General features: G+C 42.2%; 1 protein-coding gene across 3 annotated transcripts in view; it reads right to left on the bottom strand.

Moving 5' to 3' along the window:
• Window positions 1-20,979, bottom strand: part of AK5 (adenylate kinase 5) — a 401,842-nt gene that overhangs the window by 28,656 nt on the left and 352,207 nt on the right. For all 3 annotated transcript variants that reach the window (XM_049875613.1, XM_049875612.1, XM_049875611.1), the window contains 2 exons: window positions 13,823-13,986; window positions 9,891-10,007 (listed from right to left, as the gene is read on the bottom strand). In XM_049875613.1, coding sequence (XP_049731570.1) covers window positions 9,891-10,007; window positions 13,823-13,986 — 281 coding nt within the window. The remainder of the gene's footprint in view (window positions 1-9,890; window positions 10,008-13,822; window positions 13,987-20,979) is intronic.

Raw genomic sequence — 20,979 nt, 5'->3', positions numbered from 1 at the left:
TGAGCAGCAAGACAGGCTTCAGGAGGTTTTGGGAGAAAATGACCCTGTTACCAGCAGAGGGCGAGCTAGGGCAGAATTTAAGGTTCAATTACAAGCGTTCTCTTCACCTGGGAGCTTGTTTCTGGTTAGGGCTGCATGAGAAGACCAGGAGATTTTTCCAATTGTGGAGTCATTTTCAGGCCACTTTTGGGGACAGGAAAGGTAATTCAGGGACTCATCCAGGTACAAGCAGAGATAATGAGCTTCCAAGCAGGAGCTGGCAGTAATTGATCGTCCAGGTAAGTGCAGGACAGAGAAAGAGCTTTGTCTACCACCTTGATTCTCAAAGTGTGGCCTCTGGACTAGCAGCATTGGCATCACCTGGGACCTTGTTAGAAATGTGTCTCAGGCCTAAACCCAGACCTACTGAAACAGAGTCTGCATCTTAACAAGATTCCTAGGTAGAATCAGAGGCTGCATCTTAACAAGATCCCCAGGTGATTCTTCAGTGCATAAATGTTTGAGAAGATACTCTACCAAGCCAATTCCTCATGCCAAGACTATGGGGTTTGACCTAAACTCTCTTTCCTGGAATCAGTGTCCCCTACCTATATAAACAACTATTGCACAGTCATTCAATTTGGATGTGACTTGTACGTCTGATGTTTTTAATACCTAAATATCTTGAAAATGTTTGAATCCAATACCATTTAATTTCTTTTTTTTTTTTCAAAAACACTTTAGTATATACCTTTAGAAAGCCCTGCCCTTTATCACTGGGCTGTGGTTAGCCTCCCACATCAAATGCCCCAGAAAGAAGAAAACTCTGCCCTTGTTGGAATGAATCACAACGACTTGGGGACAACCCCGTACTCCAAATACCACCCATCTCTGGAATTCTACAGCTAACTCCACCATGCTAAGAACTTTACAGAATTCTTTCAGCTTTCCATGCTGGGAGGTATTATTGTACCCACTTTTTAAGGATGAGGAAATGGAGGTTCAGAGAAGTCAACTTGCCCAAGGCCACTAAAGACTAGCTTGTGACAGAGCTGAACCAGCTGCATGCAACTCCAAAGTCTGGTGACTTCACCCTAGAGGAGAGAGCCAGGTCTTTTACAATGGGGCTCAGGCAAGATCCCTGGTGAGCCAAGGGGAGTGAAGAGAAGAGGGCGAGGCAGTGGGAAAGGCAGTACATAGCATCAGAGGCCATGTTTGCCTACTTTATTTTTCAGGAAATTGGCTCTTGCTGCCTTTTGGGATTTAACTGGGATCAGCAGTTACCCCTGTAGCCCCCAGGATGTAAGAACAGCCCACCAGGATAAGGACGTTCTGACCAGTTGACCTGCGACAATCATTTTGCCTTGGTGATTCCAGCAGGTGGAGGAGGAAGAGAGCTTTTCCTGCTCTCCTTTGATCTCCACCATGGCTTTTTTCCAATTAAGTCAGGACACTGATTAGGCCATATTTCCCGGGGGCAGGCCACACCATCCAAGAACTCTCTTTTGTCGAGAGTAATAGCCATCTCGTTCTCTTTCTCGGCTTCAGTTCCTTCATTTTAAAATGAGAATAACGATAGTTTTTACCTCATAGGACTATTGAGAGGATCAAGATGAGTGGAGTACATGTAAAGTGCCTGGCACATTTTGAGCACCATAGAAATGTGATCTAATATTACTTAATGTGGGCCTTGCAACAAAGCCATCCTTTTGATCTTTAAAATCTCCTGTTAGATATATTTGGGTTTAAAAGAGTAAGAGGCCCCACCCTGACTTTTAACCTAAGTTACACGCTTCAACAATCTACCAGAGTCTCCCTGCACTGGGAGTATGGGGCCCCTGGCAAACAATAAGGCAGAGCACCAATTTCCCAGTTGCTCTCATCCAGGCAGTATATCCCTTTGGGGAACCTGATTAGAGAAGGGGTAACTGGGTCATCATAGCATTCCTGAACACCCAACCCTAGTAATACTACTGCCTCTTTGCCCCTATAACTTCTGCCCCCATCAGCTATTACATAGCTCAAAGTTCGGCAAAGAGCCAGAAGTCGAATGAAGAAAGCAGAAAAATCCCAAGTGGAAAACCCCCAGGTGGCCCCCAAGGCTCCCCACCATTCCAGACAACTGGAACAGACCAACTAGAAATTCCCTTGGTCAGACTAGTCACCTTTTTTTTTGTTGTTGTTGTTAAGCTCATTCTGAAGGTTAGAATACATGTATAAACAGAATCATGATTCTGTAGATGAAAAGTGTTATGAAAGTGTTAAGAGCAGCCCTGCAGAGAGACAGTAATGTCATCGCTCACACACCCAGGAAAATTATGTGCATATTCTGGCTAAGGGCAGAATTTCAGCTAAGAGTCTCCAAGGAGGGAAGAGCCAAGAGCAAGCTCACGCATTTTACTTCTGTTAATACGTGTTTAATTTGGCTGTTGAGTAAAACACTGGGTTAACAGAGAAAATTGTTTCAGGTTCACACCAGGGAGCCAGGACAAGCAGGTACCCCTCCTTGAAATGATACTTACCTATAAAATGGGAATAATGATACCTACTGAATAGGAGTGTGAGGATTAATAAAGTGAAATGTGGAAAGCATGTAGTCAGTTCCTGGCACATTTTGAGTGCTCAGAGTAAATAACAGCTAACATTATATTCTGTATGATTTTAACTATATAAAAACAAGTAGAACAAAGGCTGGAAGATTATATATTGAAATGTTGATAGGTGTTGTCTTATGCTTTTCAGTATTGTTTCATATGTGTATATTTTAATTTTTATAATCAGGAAAAACATAGGAAAAAATTTCTTTAAAAAATGTAACAATTTATTGAATACCACATGCAGGCTTATAAATGTGTATGGTACTTTTCAGGGATTGTATCTAGTCTTCCCAGCAGGTATTGAGGTAGGTATTTTTAATCTGCATCTTCTAGAAGAGGAAACTGAGACATGCAAAGCTAAATGACTTGCCTACCAGCCAGTTTGTTGCAAAGCCAGGCTCTGAATATAGGTCTTTTAACATCAGGGGTTCTCAGCTGGGTTGGGGATGGGGATGGTGATTAGAAAACCCAACTCTTTCCTCATCTTCTTTCTGCCTCTCGTCTCTCTCTCTCTCACATACACACACCCTGCGCTGATACCTTCCCTTCTCCAATATGCCATAATGGATAAAAATTTTATTGAAGACACAGCTTGTAAATTCAATGGGAAGAAAAAAATAGCGTTGGAATGGAAGATAGGAAGGCAATAAAGAAACCACACATAGACTTACCTCTAATGCTAGGGACGTTAGTAACGTCATGTATACGGTAGCAAGAACCAAGAAAATCATCGAAGGACTTTGAGTCTCTGAGAACTCAGCTATAGGTATGCAAAAGAGTCAGCTTAACTGACTGAGCTGGGTTTTCCAGTCAATAGGTGTCCCATGCGCCAGAAAGGAGGGTGAGGCCCTCTGTAGGCTGGTTAAAACCATTCACAGGTCTGCACGGCTTTCAAGCACAGTTGCAGGCCTGATGCAGGTACAATTAACACTCGACCAGTTGACTACTCTGAGTCTCTGGGGAAAATCAGATGTCTCTCTGTGTCTTTGCCAAATTTCAAATTAACTTGTTGCCTGTACTTGGAAGAGACTGTGCAAATTGAGTCCCTGCAAGGCATATAAAAGTCCTTAGCAGCTCATTCTGTTTGTAGCATTGTTGTTCTTCTGGTCAGGATTAAAGCAGGTGCTCATTTTGGAGGGTTGGATGTGTTCTCTTGTACACTTGCCTAATCAATATTACAATCTTCTGAAATTACTCCACCAAACAAACCCACTGCTGTCAAGTCAGTCCCAACTTAAAGTGACCCTGTAGGACAGAGTAGAACTGCCCCATAGGATTTCCAAGGCTGTAAATTTTTACGGAAGCAGGCTGCTACATCTTTCTCCTCAAACTGCCAACCGCTTAGCAGCCAAGCGCTTAACCACGGTGCCACCAGGGCTCCTTTGAAATTAATATACCCAGGGACAAATCAGTGTCATTTTCTCTAAAAGCTTCTTCCAGCAGTATGTAAAAGACTGTATTTGTAGATATTTAAAGATATCACTTGACGGTTGTTGGTTTAGTAATGAAATGGGACATTTGCGTATTTTTTATATAAAAACCTATGGCATCATGAATTTTAGCATTGGTCAAAACTGCCTAGCCACATGTCAATGACTCTTTTTCTCTTCTAATTCTAGTTAGGCTTCTTCTCTGCCTCATTCTAAAACCTGTCTGAATGGAAGCCTCAAAGAGACAGGAAGTTTTATGTTGAGGAAGATCATATGGATGTTTTTTTCTCTGCAATAAGCTTTATTATTTCTTTCTTTCTTTCTTTTATAATTGTCCTCTAGATGAAAGTTTACAGGGCAAATTAGTTTCTCATTAAAAAAAACAATTAGTACATATATTGTTTTGTCACATTGGTTGCCAACCCCACAACATGTCAACACGCTCCCCTTCTTGACCGTGGGTCCCCATTACCAGCTTTCCTGTCTCCTCCTGTCTTCTCATCCTTGCCCCAGGGCTGGTGTGCCTATTCAGTCTCATTTTGTTTTATGAGCCTGTCTAATCTTTGGTTGAAGAGTGAACACGAGGAGTGACTTCAGTACTGAGTTAAAAGGATGTCCAGGGGCCATACTCTCAGGGTTTCTCTAGTCTCTATCAGACCAATAAGTCTGGTCCTTTTTTGTGAGTTAGAAGTTTGTTCTACATTCTTCTCCAGCTCCATCTGGGACCCTCTATTGTGATCCCCGTCAGAGCAGTCAGTGGTGGTAGCTGGGAACCATCTAGTTGTGCTGAACTGAGTCTGATGGGGGCTGTGGTAGTTGTGGTTCTTTTGGACAATCTTTCCCTTGTGTCTCTGGTTTTCTTCATTCTCCTTTGCTCCAGATGGGATGGGACCAGATGGCTGCTCACAAGCGTTTGAGACCCCAGATGCTACTCACCAAAGTAGGATGTAGAACATTTTCTTTATAAACTATGTTATGCCAATTGAGCTAGATGTTCCCCAAGACCATGGTCCCCAGCTCTCAGCCCAGTAATTCAGTCCCTCAGGGAGTTTGGATGTGCCTATGAGCTTCCTGGACCTTGTCTTGGTCAAGTTGTGCTGACTTTCCCAGTATTGTGTACAGTATTGTGTACTGTATTACCCTTCACCAAAGTTACCACTTACCTATTGTATAGTGTGTTTCCTTTCCCACCCGTCTCCTCCCTCATAACCATCTAAGGTTGTTTCTTTCTGAATGTAAACCTTTTTTATGAGTTTTTATAACAGTGGTCTCATACAGTATTTGTCCTTTTGTGACTGACTTACTTCACTCAGCATAATGCCATATGGATGATTTGAACTCATATTTACCTAGAAGCCTAGGACAGAGCAATTAGTCATATAAAGCCCTTAGCTCACCCTAACTAGTTACAAGGAAAGAGTAAGGGGTGATGGAGCAAGGATTTCAGAGGTTTGGATAAAGTGCTACTAAAAAACAAGTGACTTTAAAACTAGATCATATTTTATAGCCTTTCACAGCTTATGAAACACATTTATGTACGTTATATAATTTGATACCCACAAAATCCTCTAAATAGGGTTTGACAGGTATCATTACCCAAATTCCACAGAGGAGAAAACTGAGGTCACACTAATACGTGGCAGGGGTGAAAATCCAAGTTTTTTGACCTCGCATGAGTGATGTCCTTTAAAGATGTTACCTTGGGGGGCTCTGCATGGATTCCAATAGTGTTACTGCTCAAAACAGTCTGACCCCCATAAGCCTAAGTTCTAGGATTTGCCTTCAGATCCAGTTTAAAAAGGCCCCAAAAGACAATAAGGATTATCAGGTTTTTAACCTAGTATTTGAACCACCCCCCCCCAAAAAAGATGTCTATCTTTACTATATATCTTACTTACCACAATTGTATACAAAAGATTCTCAACCATTTGGGGGTTTCAAAAGAAAATTCTATCACCTCCGAGGGCATTTTAAAAAAAGGATTTTCAAAAAAAATTTCTTAGCATTTGCAAGCAAGTGCATGGTCTTCTAAAACTCAGTTATTCTTTTGTTTAACAAAGACTTAATGAGCACCTTGGAAGTTCTAGTACTTAAAAAGTTAGTTACATCCTTTGAAAGTCAGACCTGCCCTTGACTCTCCCAGGGCTCTTCTTATCTTAAGTTCACACTTGCAAGGTAACTGTGAAATCCTCAGGTAGGGTGCTAGCTGCCCTGAAGCCTGAATCCAGCATATGTTTTTGTACCTGCAGCGGACAATTCTCCCATTGTATTTTAATAGCATGTTTACACAACTGCCTGTCCCCACCAGGCAGGGAGCTCCTCAGGGACTGGACCACATCTTACTCATCTTTGTGCTTCATAGGCCCCCAGCCTAGCACATGCATGGATTCTGAGGGGGTGTAAGAGAGATGCCCCTATTCCTCCCTTACTCAGTGTATACCCAGGGGCCTTATCCACAGCCTGGACGCTGCTAGCCAAACCAAACCCATTGCCGTCGAGGCAATTCTGACTCATAGCAACCCTACTGGACAGAGTAGAACTGCCCCTCAGGGTTTCCAAGGAGCAGCTGGGGGATTCGAACTGCTGACTATTTGGTTAGCAGCTGAGCTCTTAACCACTATGATACCGGGGCTCCAGGACACGGCTAAAAGATTGGTACAAACAAAAACAAAACAATCAGCCCAATTCTATTTTGCAAAAAAAAAAAAAAAGTTGATTTATATTGAGATCTGTCACTCTTAAAAGTGGTTTGTTTTGTGGGAAGAAGCTCATTAGAATTCTGGCGAGTGAATGCTTCCCACCAAGTCAGCTCTGGAGGAGCGTTGAAGAGAATCTCCTGGAACCTACTACTGTCACAAACCACACAAATCCACTTCTCTCCTTCTCTCTGCCCCCTATCCCTTTATGATGGAAGCACTGAACAGAGCCACAAAGGTCCAGGGGCAACCAGGGGAGGGCAGGGCTCATCCTTGCCTAATAGACTGCTTTGCTTAAACATGGCAGGGAGAGTTTTTCTTTGACTCTGATTGCAAATAGGACATGTAGCGAAAAAGGAGTAGTTGTGTCCTTTAACCATTTAGATACATCTTGTTGCTGTTGTTGGCTACCATTGAGTTGACCTTGACTCATAGGGACCCCATGCATAACGGAAGAAAATGCTGATACCATCCCCGTTATTGGTTGCACATTGGACTGTTGTGATACATGGGGTTTTCATTAGCTGATTTTTGCAAGTAGATCGGGAGGCTTTTCTTCCTAGTTTGTCTCATTTTGGAAGTCTTGCTAAAACCTGTTCAGCATCATAGCAACACGAAGGCCTCCACTGACAGTCAGGTGGTGGCTACACAAGAGGTACATTGGTCTAGAATGGAACTTGGGTCTCCCACATGGAAGGCGAGCATTCTATCATTGAGCCACCAATGCCTCCAGATACTATCTAGGGAAAAAACAGTAGCTCAGAAGGTCAAACTGAACATAAGTGTAATTCACCTTAACCAATGTTAGAGATGGATGGAGATGGGTCCCCACAGTCTTAGTCCTACCAGCATTTGCAGAAGGACAGAAATGGAATGGATTATTAAGTCAGACAGATCTAGATATTAGTCCTACCTTTGCCATTGATCAGCTGTGTGGCTGTGGGAAAGTCCTTTAACTTCTCTGGGCTTAATCCATCACCTTTAATATAAGGAAGTGCTTGGCTGCTAACCAAAAGGCCAGTGATTTAAACCCATCAGCCTCTCCTCAGGAGAAAAGACCTCGGGATCTGCTCCCATAGGGGCAGTTCTACTCTGTCCTGTGGGGTCATTTTGAGTCAGAATCGGCTATACAGCACCTAACAACAACAATCTATCTCAAAGAGTATTAAAAAAACACTCAAAGGGTATTAAAAAAAGGTATCTCAAAGGGTATTAGAAAAATCAAGTGAGAATGCATATGAAAGTGTTTTGTTTCAGACAAAGATTAGACAGGCTATAAACAATAAATAACACACACGAGGAACATGCTTCTTAGCTCAATCAAATATATGAGACCAACTGGGAAACTCCTGTCCAAAAACGGACACAGGCAAACTGGGGTGGAAAGGGGGAGCGTGCTGTCACATTGTGGGGATTGCAACTAATGTCACAAAACAATATGTGTATAAATTTTTGAATGAGAAATTAACTTGAGCTGTAAGCTTTCACCTAAAGCACAATTAAAAAAGAAAAAAAAAAAAAAGGCTCTTGCTCAGCCATTTCAGCAAATCTGTTTATGCAAAACATGTAGCTCAAGTTAAAACAGCAGTGAGTCAAGCAAATGAGTTTTCAGAGGGAGGTTTGATGTAAAACCATGCTGTTCATCACATGCTTAACTGGATCAGGGATTTAATGGAAGTATTTGTTCTTTGTTCCCTTCTCTAAGAAGAAACACAGCTAAATAAGCACAAAGAACCACAGGAACTGAAACACACAAAAGATCAATTCAAAATGTCTCCAAGTTATCACAGTGTAAGGATATTTTAGTTCATCTCCAAGTTTTCAGAAAGAACTTTTAACTCAATGGTCCAGAAAATTATCACAGAATATATCCCTTGTACTTCACACTCAGAATCTCCCTTTCTTCCTGAGATCTCCCGTGTCATCTTATCCCCTTAAGTGTCTCTATAAGGCTTCTTCTCCTCAGATTACAAAGATTAAAATTCAAGTAACTAGATGCTGAGGTTTCTAGATATGGCCAATGTCATAATTTTGTTGCTTGCATTTATGGGGGAAAGTTTTCACTTTTAAGCACCTACATTTCCACTTACAGTTAAAAAAATACCTCTCTTCGCTCACATATATCACTATAATTTTGTATAGCTAGTTTCCAGAATCTAGATGATAGATATCTGCATCATTGGTAATATGTTTTGGATAAGCTATTACTTTGCTCAGTCTGAATAAAATTGACTACCTTAAAAAAAAAAAGTGTTTTGTAAACTAGTCTAAAGAGATATTGATATAAATATTAATTCTTTTCATGTTCTGGAATTTTGGTTTAACAAATGGAGACATTCGTGCCCCTCTTTCTTGGATTTTGTAAGATTAGCCATAATGTATGTAAAATTTATAGCACAGTACCTAGCCCAGAGTAGGTTCAATAAATGACGGTTATGAGGTTATGACTCACTGCTCCTCCCCTGGAAGTAGCCCTGAGCTCTCTGGGATCACTCTTCGTTAGGAGAGGGTCTGGAATTACTCTTCGTTAGGAGAGGGTGGGGATCAGGGAGGTTGTGGGAGAGGAAGGATGGGGTGGGACATATTTGTTGATTCTGCCTATCCAACATCCATTCCCTGGTCTTCCTGTAAGAGCATCGTATTTTTTTTCCCTTCGGGGAATTTCCCCTCCCCTTTCTCAGTGTGTGTGGTTCATGTGTGGTGCCCTTCCTTCTCCCCACTGGCACTCCAGCAGGGACCAGTCAGCACATCCCATCCCATTTTCTCCTTGGCCACCGTGACTGCTCTAGTGATGGAGGCGTGCCCTAATCTGGACAGTAAAACACAACTCTGGGTCTTTTGCTGAACCCTCTGGGAAACAGAAACACTCTTTTCTGTGAGGCCACTGAAATGGTAGAACATATAAGTCTGGAACAGGAAGAAAATGGGGCCATCACAAAGGAAATAAAATCTAAGAGATGGAGAAAGCCAGATGATTGAGGAACATATTTGAACGTCTGGATCTAGCCAAGTCTCGACCATCCCTGGACTTTTTTATTCCTGGAGCCAGCTCCCTCCCCCCGCCCCTTCTTTGCCATTTGTAACTGAAAATTTTGATTAATGTAGCCGGAAAAGGGGTAGATGTTGAACATAGTCCCCTAACCTCAATGATGTTCCCTGTTTTTCTCCTGGATGAGAAAACAGCTCACCCTGCGTCTGAACTCTTCCCCTTGTTTCACTTCCCGGGGATAGCCATCAATCAGGAAGCCCTTGGTGTCACCGAGGCTGGCTGCCATGGCTTCCTTCAGGAGCGCGAGGACGAGGCCCTGGAGCAGAGGGAAAGTGGGTGGTCAGGAGCAGGGCACTTCCACAGAACAATAGTAGCATCACCACACACGCACCCCAACCCCAGCTCCCGTGGAAGGGACTGACTCATGGTGATCCCATGTATTTCAGAGCACAACTGTGCCCCATAGGTTTTCAGTGGCTGATTTTTAGGAAGTAAATTGCCAAGCCTTTCTTCCAAGGTACCTCTGGGTGGACTCAAACCTCCAAAGTTTTGGTAAGCAGCCGAAAGCCTTTACTGTTTAGACCACTTGGAAGCTCCAGAATCACCACAAAAATATACTAAAAAACAAACTTGCTGCTGTCAAGTTGATTCCGACTCATAGTGACCCTACAGGACAAAGCAGAACTGCTCCATAGGGTTTCCAAGGAGTGGCTGGCGGATTTAAACTGCCGATCTTTTGGTTAACAGCTAACCGCTTAACCACAGGTCTCCTTCAATCCCCTTGTTATGGAGGGGAAAAGGTTCAGATAAGATTAGTAACACAGAGCACTAAACTATATTTCATCAATTCTAAGTCCCACTTTTTTTCTTCCCCATTTTAACGTCCATGAAATTGGTTGGTAGCTTATAATCAGTGCTGGGACATAGTTTAACTGTTAGTGTTTTTTCTTACCGGTTATATTTTACTGAAGTGTCTTAAAAATAGATGGCATCTTAGATTGGATGACATATGGTAGCCATATTTCATGTGTAGCTATCCATGAGTTAGGCAAAATGGTAGTTTTAAAACTAGACAAATCATGGTATAAAAATGTATTTCACTGTTAATCTTTCCCCATTAACATTTTATAATATTTGACATATGCTGAGTTGAGAAGACTTTCAGTGGATATGAAGTAGAATTATCTTCTAGCCACATTGTTTTCTCTGTTAAAAATTTTGATTTAACAAGGGCTTGTGGAAAATGAATGAGGAGAGATACATGGAAGCTTGAGAACGGGCATAGGAAAAATGCAACCAGCTGCCAAAATGGGGGGGCTTCCTCTGCTCCCTGGCTCCCTGGCATTCCCTGGCCTTTGGCAGGGGGTTGGGGGATGCAGCCATCCCATCACAAGGGTGGTATGAATCTATCCCAAGATAATCATTAATTAACTCCTCATGAAGTTTATGTTCTAGGGAGGAAGATAGATAGTAGATAAATATACCATGAAAAGTCAGCTAGAGATAACCGCTGTGCACAAAATCACAGCAGGGCAAAGAGACACAGAGTGGTGGAGATGCTATTTTAGACACGGGGGTCAGGGAGAGCATCTTTTGATAAATCATGACATTAAAACAGAAATTTGAACAAGTAAAGGAGCAAGCTATGTGACTATCTGAAAGAAGAGCACTCCAGGCTGAGGAAATAGCAAGTGCAAGGGTCCTGAGGCAGGAACAGCCTGGCCTGTGGGTGGAACAAAGAGGCCAGTAGCTGGGTAGGAGTGAGCAAATTGAGAGGGATAGGAAATTGGAGGAGGAGTCAGAGGCCACAGCATGTGGGGCCTTGTAGGCCATGGGACAAAACAAAACAAAAACATTCAAAACAGGTTCTGTTGAGTCAGTTCCAGCTCATGGTGATCCCATGTGTGCCGGACTAGAACTGTCCTCCACAGGATTTTCAATGGCTGATTTTTTGGAAGTAGATCACCAGGTGTTTCTTCTGAGGTACATTTGGGTGTTTCAGCAGCCAAGCATGTGAAAACTTTATACTACCCAGGGACTCTGTGGCCTTGGGAAGGACTCTGAATTTCATTCTAAGTGTGGTGGGGAGCCACTGGAACATTCTAGGGAAGACGATAACACAATTTGATAAACGTTTTAAAGGAATTGCTCTGGCTGCTGTGAGAAGGGTAGCATGTAGGGGGAGGAGGTAGGCCAGATAAGAAGGCAAGCACAGTGGTTTGTTCTTCTTTTATGAGGACTATTCTGGCTTTCTGGTGGAGGAATAGGCTGCAGCTGGTTCAGGAGGAAGCCAGAAGCTCCACTGGATAGCAGGCCCTTATCACAGAGCTCAGCATGGGACCTAGTGTGGTAGGGACTGTTATGGATTGAACTGTCTCCCCCTAAAATGTGTGTCAACTTGGCTAGGCTATGATTCCCAGTATTGTGTGACTGTCCACTATTTTGTCATCTGATGTGATTTTCCTATATGTTGTAAATCCTACCTCTGTGATGTTAATGAGGTGGGATTAGCGGTAGTTATGTTAACGAGACAGGACTCAGTATACAAGATTAGGTTGTGTCTTAATCTATTTCAAGATATAAAAGAAAGAATCGAGAAGAGAGATATAGGGACCTCACACCCTAAGAAACAAGAGCCAGGAGAATAGTGCATCCTTTGGACTTGGGGTCCCTGTGCTGAGAAGCTCCTAGACCAGGGGAAGATTGACGATAAGGACCTTCCCCCAGAGCCAACAGAGAAAGAAAGCCTTCCTCTAGAGCTGGCACCCTGAATTTGGACTTCTAGCCTCCTAAACTGTGAGAGAATAAATTTGTTTGTTACAGTCATCCACTTGTGATATTTCTGCTACAGTAGCACTAGATAAGTAAGACAGGAACATCATAAATAATTTTTGGTACTAATGACATCAGCTTCTCAGAGATGGATGGTGCCTTGGTAAAAGAAAGAAGGTATACAGAAGTGATACTCTTTATTTACCTATTTAAGGAAGATACCAAATTTCAAGATAATGCTCTCACGCTTCCCAGAAGTAGATACGAATATTATAATTTTCTATTTTCTGGGGGTTTTCAATTCCAAGCTCTGCTGTACCACACTCACCTCTTCTTTGAAGACTTTTAACTCTAACATTGGGGCCCATTCTGCAGAAAACTGTGAAATAGGCCATTTTTGTATCTGATGCCCCCATTTGATCTCTATTGGAACTTTCCCCAACTTCCTCCCACCTTCAGATTCCAGAGCTCTTTCATGTTGTTCCCTGTCTCTTAGTGATAAACATGTTCCTAAGAAAGGACTTATCTCAAGGTTATTTGGAATTGTTCAAGGGTTATTTCTAAATAAAACCAAGAGTGTGGTGCCTTGTTAAAAGCGGTTATCAAAGAGCACGTATAAGAAGTTTTGGGGAAGCTGAAATCCCCCCTCCACCTGTTAGTTGTTCCCCATTATCCATTTCTTCTCCATTTATTAACAGCACACCCCCTCACACAGGGGCCTATCTACAGAAAACAGCGCCTATGGCAATTAGTTTTAAATTGCTGAATGATCTCTCACAGCGGGGGATGGAAGAGGCAATGGCCAATAGAAACTGCTCGTTAGTGCCCCTCCTCAAGTGGCGCCCTACCTGCCATACTTCAGTCACGCCTCTGCCCTCACTCCCCACGTTTTAACAGGGCACCTAGCTGCTCAGAGAGAGACTGTATTTCCCAGCTCCCCTTGCAGTTAGGTGTGGCCAAATGTGGAATGCAAGTAAAAGTGATGTGTGTAATTTCTGGGTCACTTCCTTAAAGAGAAATCGTGTGATGTCCATTTCCTCTCTCCTTTCCCCTTCCTGAGGCTGGAATGTGGACGTAGTGGCGGTGAGTCAGCTTCCACCATTTTGGTGAGGGTAACACTTGAGAGGTCAGCAGAGAGCAAGATAGAGGAACCTGGGCAGTAGGGTAGAGGTACTATTTGCTTCGGACCTCCTGCCTGCCTCTGGATTTTTAAATAAGAGAGAAATGAAGCATAGTTATTGAGCCTTTGGGTTTCCTTGTTCCAACAACTTAAACTAATTACAAAAAAAAAAAAAAAAAACACCAAAATATCTCCCCAGCCAGGGAAGGCAGCTGTGTAGGGCAGGTCATGTTGCTTACCGTGGGTACCAGTTCTCCTCGTTCCATGATGTCTCTGATCAATTTGCTTCTTTCAGATTCTGATGATAGCTCATTACGCAGAAGCTCACCAGTTGAGAGATGTGTAAATCCATATTTTTCCACCAGCTTTGCACACTGCGTGCCTTTGCCAGAGCCAGGGCCACCTTGAAAAGAAGTCATGTTATCAGTCACGCATCCCAAACCTGGTGCCTTATTTTTGACTACTCACTGTGGTGAGCACACCTCATTGCTTCACTTACCAAGCACATATTGATTACTTGCTGTATACAAGGAGCTGTGCTGAAAGCTATGGATATAAAGGAGAATGAGATAGAGTCCTTGGTTTCAAAGAGTGTACTGTCTATGGGGGGCGGGGTGTGGGTGTTACAGAAAAACAGCAGGTTGTTACTACATGGTGGTGTAGTGGGAGGAGTCCAGGCTCCTATGGGGCAAGAGGAGGGGCATAGGACTCCACCTTCATAGGGATGCAAGTCAGAGGGAACTGAATTCACTCATCCAGGTCATGTGCAAAGCACAGACCACAGTACCTGATACATAGAGTGCTCTACAAATACTAGCAATTTTTTTTTCCAAGATTACCCAGTTATATATTTGTTTGTCTATTTACTTATTTTTTGTGGTTTTTTTTATAAAAAAATTTTATTGTACTTTAAGTGAAAGTTGACAAACCAAGTCAGTCTCTCATACAAAAACTTATATACACCTTGTTATATACTCTTAGTTGCTCTCCCTCTAATAAGACAGCACATTCCTTCCCTCTACTCTCTATTTTCATGTCCATTTGGCCAGCTTCTGCCCCCCTCTACCCTTTCATCTCTTCTCCAGACAGGAGCTGCCCACACAGTCTCATGTGTCTACTTGATCTAAGGAGCTCACTCTTCACCAGTATCATTTTCTCTCCCATAGTCCAGTCCAATCCCTGTCTGAACAGTTGGCTTTGGGAATGGTTCCTGTCTTGTGCTAACAGAAGGTCTGGGGACCATGACCTCTAGGGTCCTTCTAGTCTCAGTCAGACCATTAAGTCTGGTCTTTTTACAAGAATTTGGGGTCTGCATCCCACTGCTCTCCTGCTCCCTCAGGGGTTCGCTGTTGTGTTCCCTGTCAGGGGTGTCATCAGTTGTAGCCAGGCACCATCTAGTTCTTCTGGTCTCAGGCTGATGTAGTCTCTGGTTTATGTGGCCCTTTCTGTTTCTTGGGCTCATAATTACCTTGTGTCTTTGGTGTTCTTCATTCTCCCTTGCTCCAGATGGTTTGAGATCAATTGATGCATCTTAGATGGCTGCTTGATAGCGTTTAAGACCCCAGATGCCATTCTCCAAAGTGGGATGCAAAATGTTTTCTTAATAGATTTTATTATGCCAATTGACATAGATGTCCCCTAAAACCATGGTCCCCAAGCCCCTGCCCCTGCTATGCTGGCCTTCGAAGAGTTCAGTTTATTCAGGAAACTTCTTTGCTTTTGGTTTAGTCCAGCTGTGCTGACCTCTCCTGTATTGTGTGTTATCTTTCCCTTCACCTAAAATAGTTCTTATTTACTGTCTAATTAGTGAAAAGCCCTCTTCTTCCCTGCCTCCCTGCTCCCATAACCATCAAAGAATATTTTCTTCTCTGTTTAAACTATTTTTCGAGTTCTTATAACAGTGGTCTCACACAATATTTGTCCTTTTGCAACTGACTAATTTCACCCAGCATATGCCTTCCAGATTCCTTCATGTTATGAAATGTTGCACGGATTCATCATTGTTCTTTATCAATGTGTAGTATTCCATTGTATGAATATACCATAATTTATTTATCCATTCAAGGCAGGGGCTGACAACCGTACCCCAAGTTTTTTGAGGAAAGCGTGTCCCTGTTCCCTAGAGCACACAGGTGGGTGGGTTCTGCAGACGGATCTTGGCCACCCAATGCATTTGGTTGTAAGGACTCAGAGGTATCAGTTATCCTTGGACCCCTGTTGTGGGTGGCTGGGTGACCTGAATGGAGCCACCAGTCCTTAGGCCCCTGATGTGGGTAGGTGAGGACCCTGTTTAACAGGTAAAGCTGTGTCAAACATCAAACACCCACCTCTCCACCGCACAGCTGAAACAGTTGTAGTCTGCCAGCAAGGGCCTATTCTCCTGAAATAGGCCCACACAGATCCATCCAGAGGGGAAAGGTATTCAAAGTCCATGGACGATTTATGCCTGGACAGGAGCCGCTTCTGTCCTGAGCTCCCCAGGTTAGTGGAGCTGGCTGATTATCTTTTTCCCAGTTGTGAATTTATTCCTTCTCCAAGGCCAGGAGAATGGCTCAGGTTGCGCAACAGGACCTATCTCAGGCCCAGGGAAATTGACAGCCACTGAAGCTGGCTTCAGGGCAGGCGGCACAGTAAAATATACGCAAGTACTTAGCTTTTGCCGAGAGCACCGTTCTCTGGTTCTGGAAGTATGAGTAGGCTGTGCGGCTGGATGTTTCTTCCTGAGAAAAGTGTGGCCAAACACTACCACCAGCCCACCATAGCTGCTCCCGGGAATGATGCCTGAGGGATCCCAGTGATTCTGGACTGGCAACTCCTCTCCGCTTCTAAACCATCTCTCCCTACCCCTGCCACTCAGTCCGTTTTCTAACTTTGCCTTTGATGTTCAGGGCTTCTTGCTTGTCATAAATGTAATCTTTTCACTTGTTTTTCTGGTCTTTGTTGTAAGAGGGTTCACTGGAAGCCTTTGACTACTTTGCCGTCTTGGCCCCGCCCCTCCCAGTGGTTACTTTTTAAAATAAATGGTTTCATTCTGAAACAATTGCAAACTTACAGAAGAGTTGTAAGTACATCACTAAAAACTTTCTGAACATTTTAGAAGTTGCTGATCTGATGTTTCATCACCCCAGGGCACTTCAGTGTTATTTTCTACAAAGAAGCAAACGCATTCTTCTATATAACCACATCCATTCAAATTTCAGTTGAATTGTCACAATAACATCCTCTGAGGCCAATGAAGCAAGTTCAAAATGACACATTGCCTTTGGTTGTCATGCTCTTCTGGTATCATTCAGTATGGAACAGTTAGTGTTTCCTCGACACTTTTGAAGACTATAGGTTGGCTATTTTTGTAGACTATTCCTCAATTTTTCCTTATTGTGTTCTGTTGTTAGGTACCACCCAGTCAGTTCCTACTCACAGTGACCTTATGTACAACAGAACAAAAAACTGCCTGGTCCTGAGCCATCCTCACAATTGTTGTTTATGCTTGAGCCCATTGTTGCAGCCACTGTGTCAATCCATCTCATTGAGGGTTTTCCTCTTTTTCACTGACCCTCTGCTTTACCAAGCATGATGTCCTTCTCCAGGGACTGATCCTTCCTGATTGCATGTCCAAAGTACGTCAGAGGAAGTCTTGCCATCCTTGCTTCTAAGGGGTTTTCTGTTGTTTTCTAGCTACCGTTAACAATTCTGAGTATTTGCCACATTCCTTTGAGGAACATCTTTAATTATTTCCCCTTGGTTCCCAAGTTCAACCAGTTGCTAAGTCTCACTGATTTTACATTTGAAAATAATAATTGCTAACCTTCGCTAAGTGCTTACTGTTCCGATCACTATTCTAAGCATTTATGGGTATTAATTTAAAATAAATTTAAGAGGTAGGCACTGTTATTATTGTTAATTCAATTGACTTAGACTGCATAGCTAGTAAGTGGCTGTTTTGGGGTTCTCTAGAGAAACAGAACCAATTCATATATATATATATATATGTATATATATATATATGTATATATATATACATATATATATATGTATATATATATATATGCATTGGCTCACATGATTGTATGGGCTGGTAAGTCCAAAATCCCTAGGTCAGATGACAGGCTGGAAACTCAGACAGTCTTGACTATTTACAGTCTTGAAACAGAATTCCTTCTCCCGTGGGAAACTTCAGTTTTTGCTCTTAAGGTCTTCAGCTGATTGCATGAGGCCCACTTACATTATAGATAATAATCTGCTGACCTTAAGTTCAACTGATTTAAATACTATTCACATGTAAATATATTCATAACAACATCTAGACTAGTGTTGCACCAAACAACTGGGCACCACATCCTAGCCAAGTTGACGCATAAAATTAACTATCACAGTGGCAAACCTAGGATTCCAATCTGGCTGTCCGAGGCATTCCCTCTTCTCTGTCCCCTGCAGGGCGACGGTTCAGGGCCTCCTGATCTCTGCCTAGGGTGTGCAGTCCCTCCACCTCTGCACGGGGAGTGAGTGAGGCTCTGACAGACTTGCTAGCAGGATGATTTGCTGGAAAAGCATGTCACTCCCCAGCTCAAAGCATTCAGTGGCTTCCCATTCCCCACAGAATAAAATCCAAACTCTGTACAGTGGCATTTTGACATCCAGACTCTAGTTCTATTTTACCTCTACTACCTTGTTTTCCCCCATTTCTTCTCCTCCCACCCAACACTGTCATGTCTAACCATACTATCCCTCAATCAAGGCATACTTGTCCAGGACCCTGTGCTTTTGCTCTTCCTGGTCCTGGGCCCAGAAGGCCCTCCCTCCCCTCTTCTCTTTTCTAATTATAAAAATCCTCTTCATCCGTTAGGCCTTACTCAAATGTTTCCCCCTTCATGAAGCTTTCCCAGCTCCTTTGGGCAGGAATAAAACCTCTTCCCTCTGCTTTGTTGGCGTGAGTGGTTTAGACAGCAGCTAGTGCACTCCGCCAGTCTCACCCTTGGTCTCCATCTCCCTCTCCTAGACATTCTGCCCTGGACTCTTCTCTGTGGGCCTCACAGCACTGAGCACTGTGTTTGCACATAATGCCTGAAGAACCAAGAGTTTCCTGTTCAAAGCAAATATTTAACATTAAAGTGCAAAATTTGAATGAGGTTTCAGTATGTTGTTGATTTTGTTCTTCATTTGTGACTCAGTAGACCTCATATGTTACAGAGGAGAACTGCTCCATAGGGTTTCTTGGGTGTAATCTTTGCTGTCATTAGGCCTGTTTCTTCCATGGTGCCTCTGGGTGGGTTCAAACTGTCAAGCTTTTGGTTACTAGCTGACTGCAAACCGTTATTTGCCACTCAGCGATCTTCGAAGTTTTAGTATGGTTGTGAAGATTTAAGGCTTACTCTGCAATTTTCTGGGTTTGCCTCTCTTCATATTCAAATTCTTTTCTTGGGATAGTTGGCAATTTTCCTCCTGAAGGACAGCTTTAGGTACAGTCTTCTTTCCCCTCTTTTGACTTCCCTCTTCCCTCCCTCCCTCCAATCTTTCCTTCCTTTCTTCTAATTAAATCCTAAAATATATCATGCATACAAAAGAGTTCCCAAAACATATGGGTAAAAATTTGAAGACTAAAAGTAAAAGCAACCCCTTATATCTCTTACCTGACTTATGAAACAGAATATTGTCAGCACAATAGATATATCAGAAACCCTGTGGTGTAGTGGTTAAGTGCTACAGCTGGTAACCAAAAGGTTGGCAGTTCGAATCTACCAGGAGCTCTTTGGAAACTCTATGGGGCAGTTCTACTCTGTCCTATAGGATCGCTATCAGTTGGAATGACTCGATGGCAATGGCTTTGGTTTTTTGGTAGATACCTTTGGACCTCAACTTGGTGGTGCCTCTATCCTAACCTCTAGAGGGAAACTCCTATCCTAAATTTGGGATTAATTATTACTTTGCTTTTCTTACTAGTTTATCACTCATCTATTTATCAAGTCGGAATTTACCGAATGGCAACGGATTTTTTATCCCTAGATAGTATATTGTTTAGTTCTGTTGTTTTTGAACTTCATACGTAATGGAATAAATCTTATGTAGTCTTCTTTGACTTGTATGTTCACATCATTGTATTTTTGTGATTCATCCATGTGGATGTATGTAGCAAAACTCTTGTTTTTTCACTGTTAGGTAGTATTCCATTGTACGAAAACAGCACAGCTTATCTGTCCATTCTTCTGCTGACACGCATTAGGTGGTTTCAGTTTTTTGCGCTCACAAACATTTGCTCTAGACTTTTCTGTATGCTTCTGCTGGTGCACAAGAGCTGGAGTTCCCCTAGGGCATATTGGTAGGTATAGAAATGCTTGGGAGTTGCTTAGTACAGACTCCTCTGAAGAAAAGAAAAATCCTCCAAAAAGCAATTCGTATTTTTGTTAACAATGGGAAAAGTCACTTTTGCATCTAAAAATACCTGAAGAATATTTCTGGCCTTTAAGTGAGTTTCCCTAGAAACAGCCACCAGGAGAAGGCTTAATCACAAGAAAACACTCATTTGAAATGGCTGAGAACAGAGACTTTGAAAATCCTAAAAATGAAATTTCCAGCAGTTATCACAAAATACAAAACCGACAAATTGGACTTCATTAAAATTACAACTTCTTCTTACCACAAGATATTAGGAAAATAAGAAGACAAGCCACATACTGGAAGAAAATATTTGCAATAGATGTATATGATAAAGGACCAGTATGCAGAACATAACGATTTCTGCAAATCAATAGTAAAACATAAAAAAAAAATAGTAAAACATAAGCAATCATTAAAAAGCAGCAAAGACTTGAGCAGACACTTCACCAAAGATGACAAAGAAATGGCTAATAAACATATTAAAAGGTGCTCAACATTATTAATTATCAGGGAAATACAAATTAAAACCTCAATGAGATCCCATTCTACACTTACTAGAATAACCAAATTAAAAAGACACAACACCAAGTTTAGTGAAGACTGGAGCAACTGGAACTCTCATACGTGGCTAGTGAGAGTGTACAACCACTTTGGAAAGCAAAAATTTCTAATAACTTAAACAGGCACCCACCCTATGACTCAGAAATTTCATTCCTAGGTATTTACCCAAGAAAAACAAAAAATATGTTCAAAAAAGACTTGTACAAAGATGTTCATAGCAGCTTTACTCATAATAGCCTCCATTTGGAAACAACCCAAATGTTAATCAACAGGAGAACGGATAAAAGAAAGTGTGGTGTATCCATACAATGTATTACTACTTACCAATAGTAAGGAATGAGCTACTGATACACACACTATCATGAATAAATCTCAAAAACAATATGATGAGCAAAAGAAGTTAGGATACATACTGTATAATTCCATTTATATGAAGTTCAACAAAGGGCAAAACTATAGTGAT

This window comes from Elephas maximus, chromosome 3 (assembly GCF_024166365.1).
Source record: "Elephas maximus indicus isolate mEleMax1 chromosome 3, mEleMax1 primary haplotype, whole genome shotgun sequence".
Taxonomy (NCBI): Eukaryota; Metazoa; Chordata; class Mammalia; order Proboscidea; family Elephantidae; genus Elephas; species Elephas maximus.
This window is presented reverse-complemented; position numbering and strand designations above follow the sequence as displayed.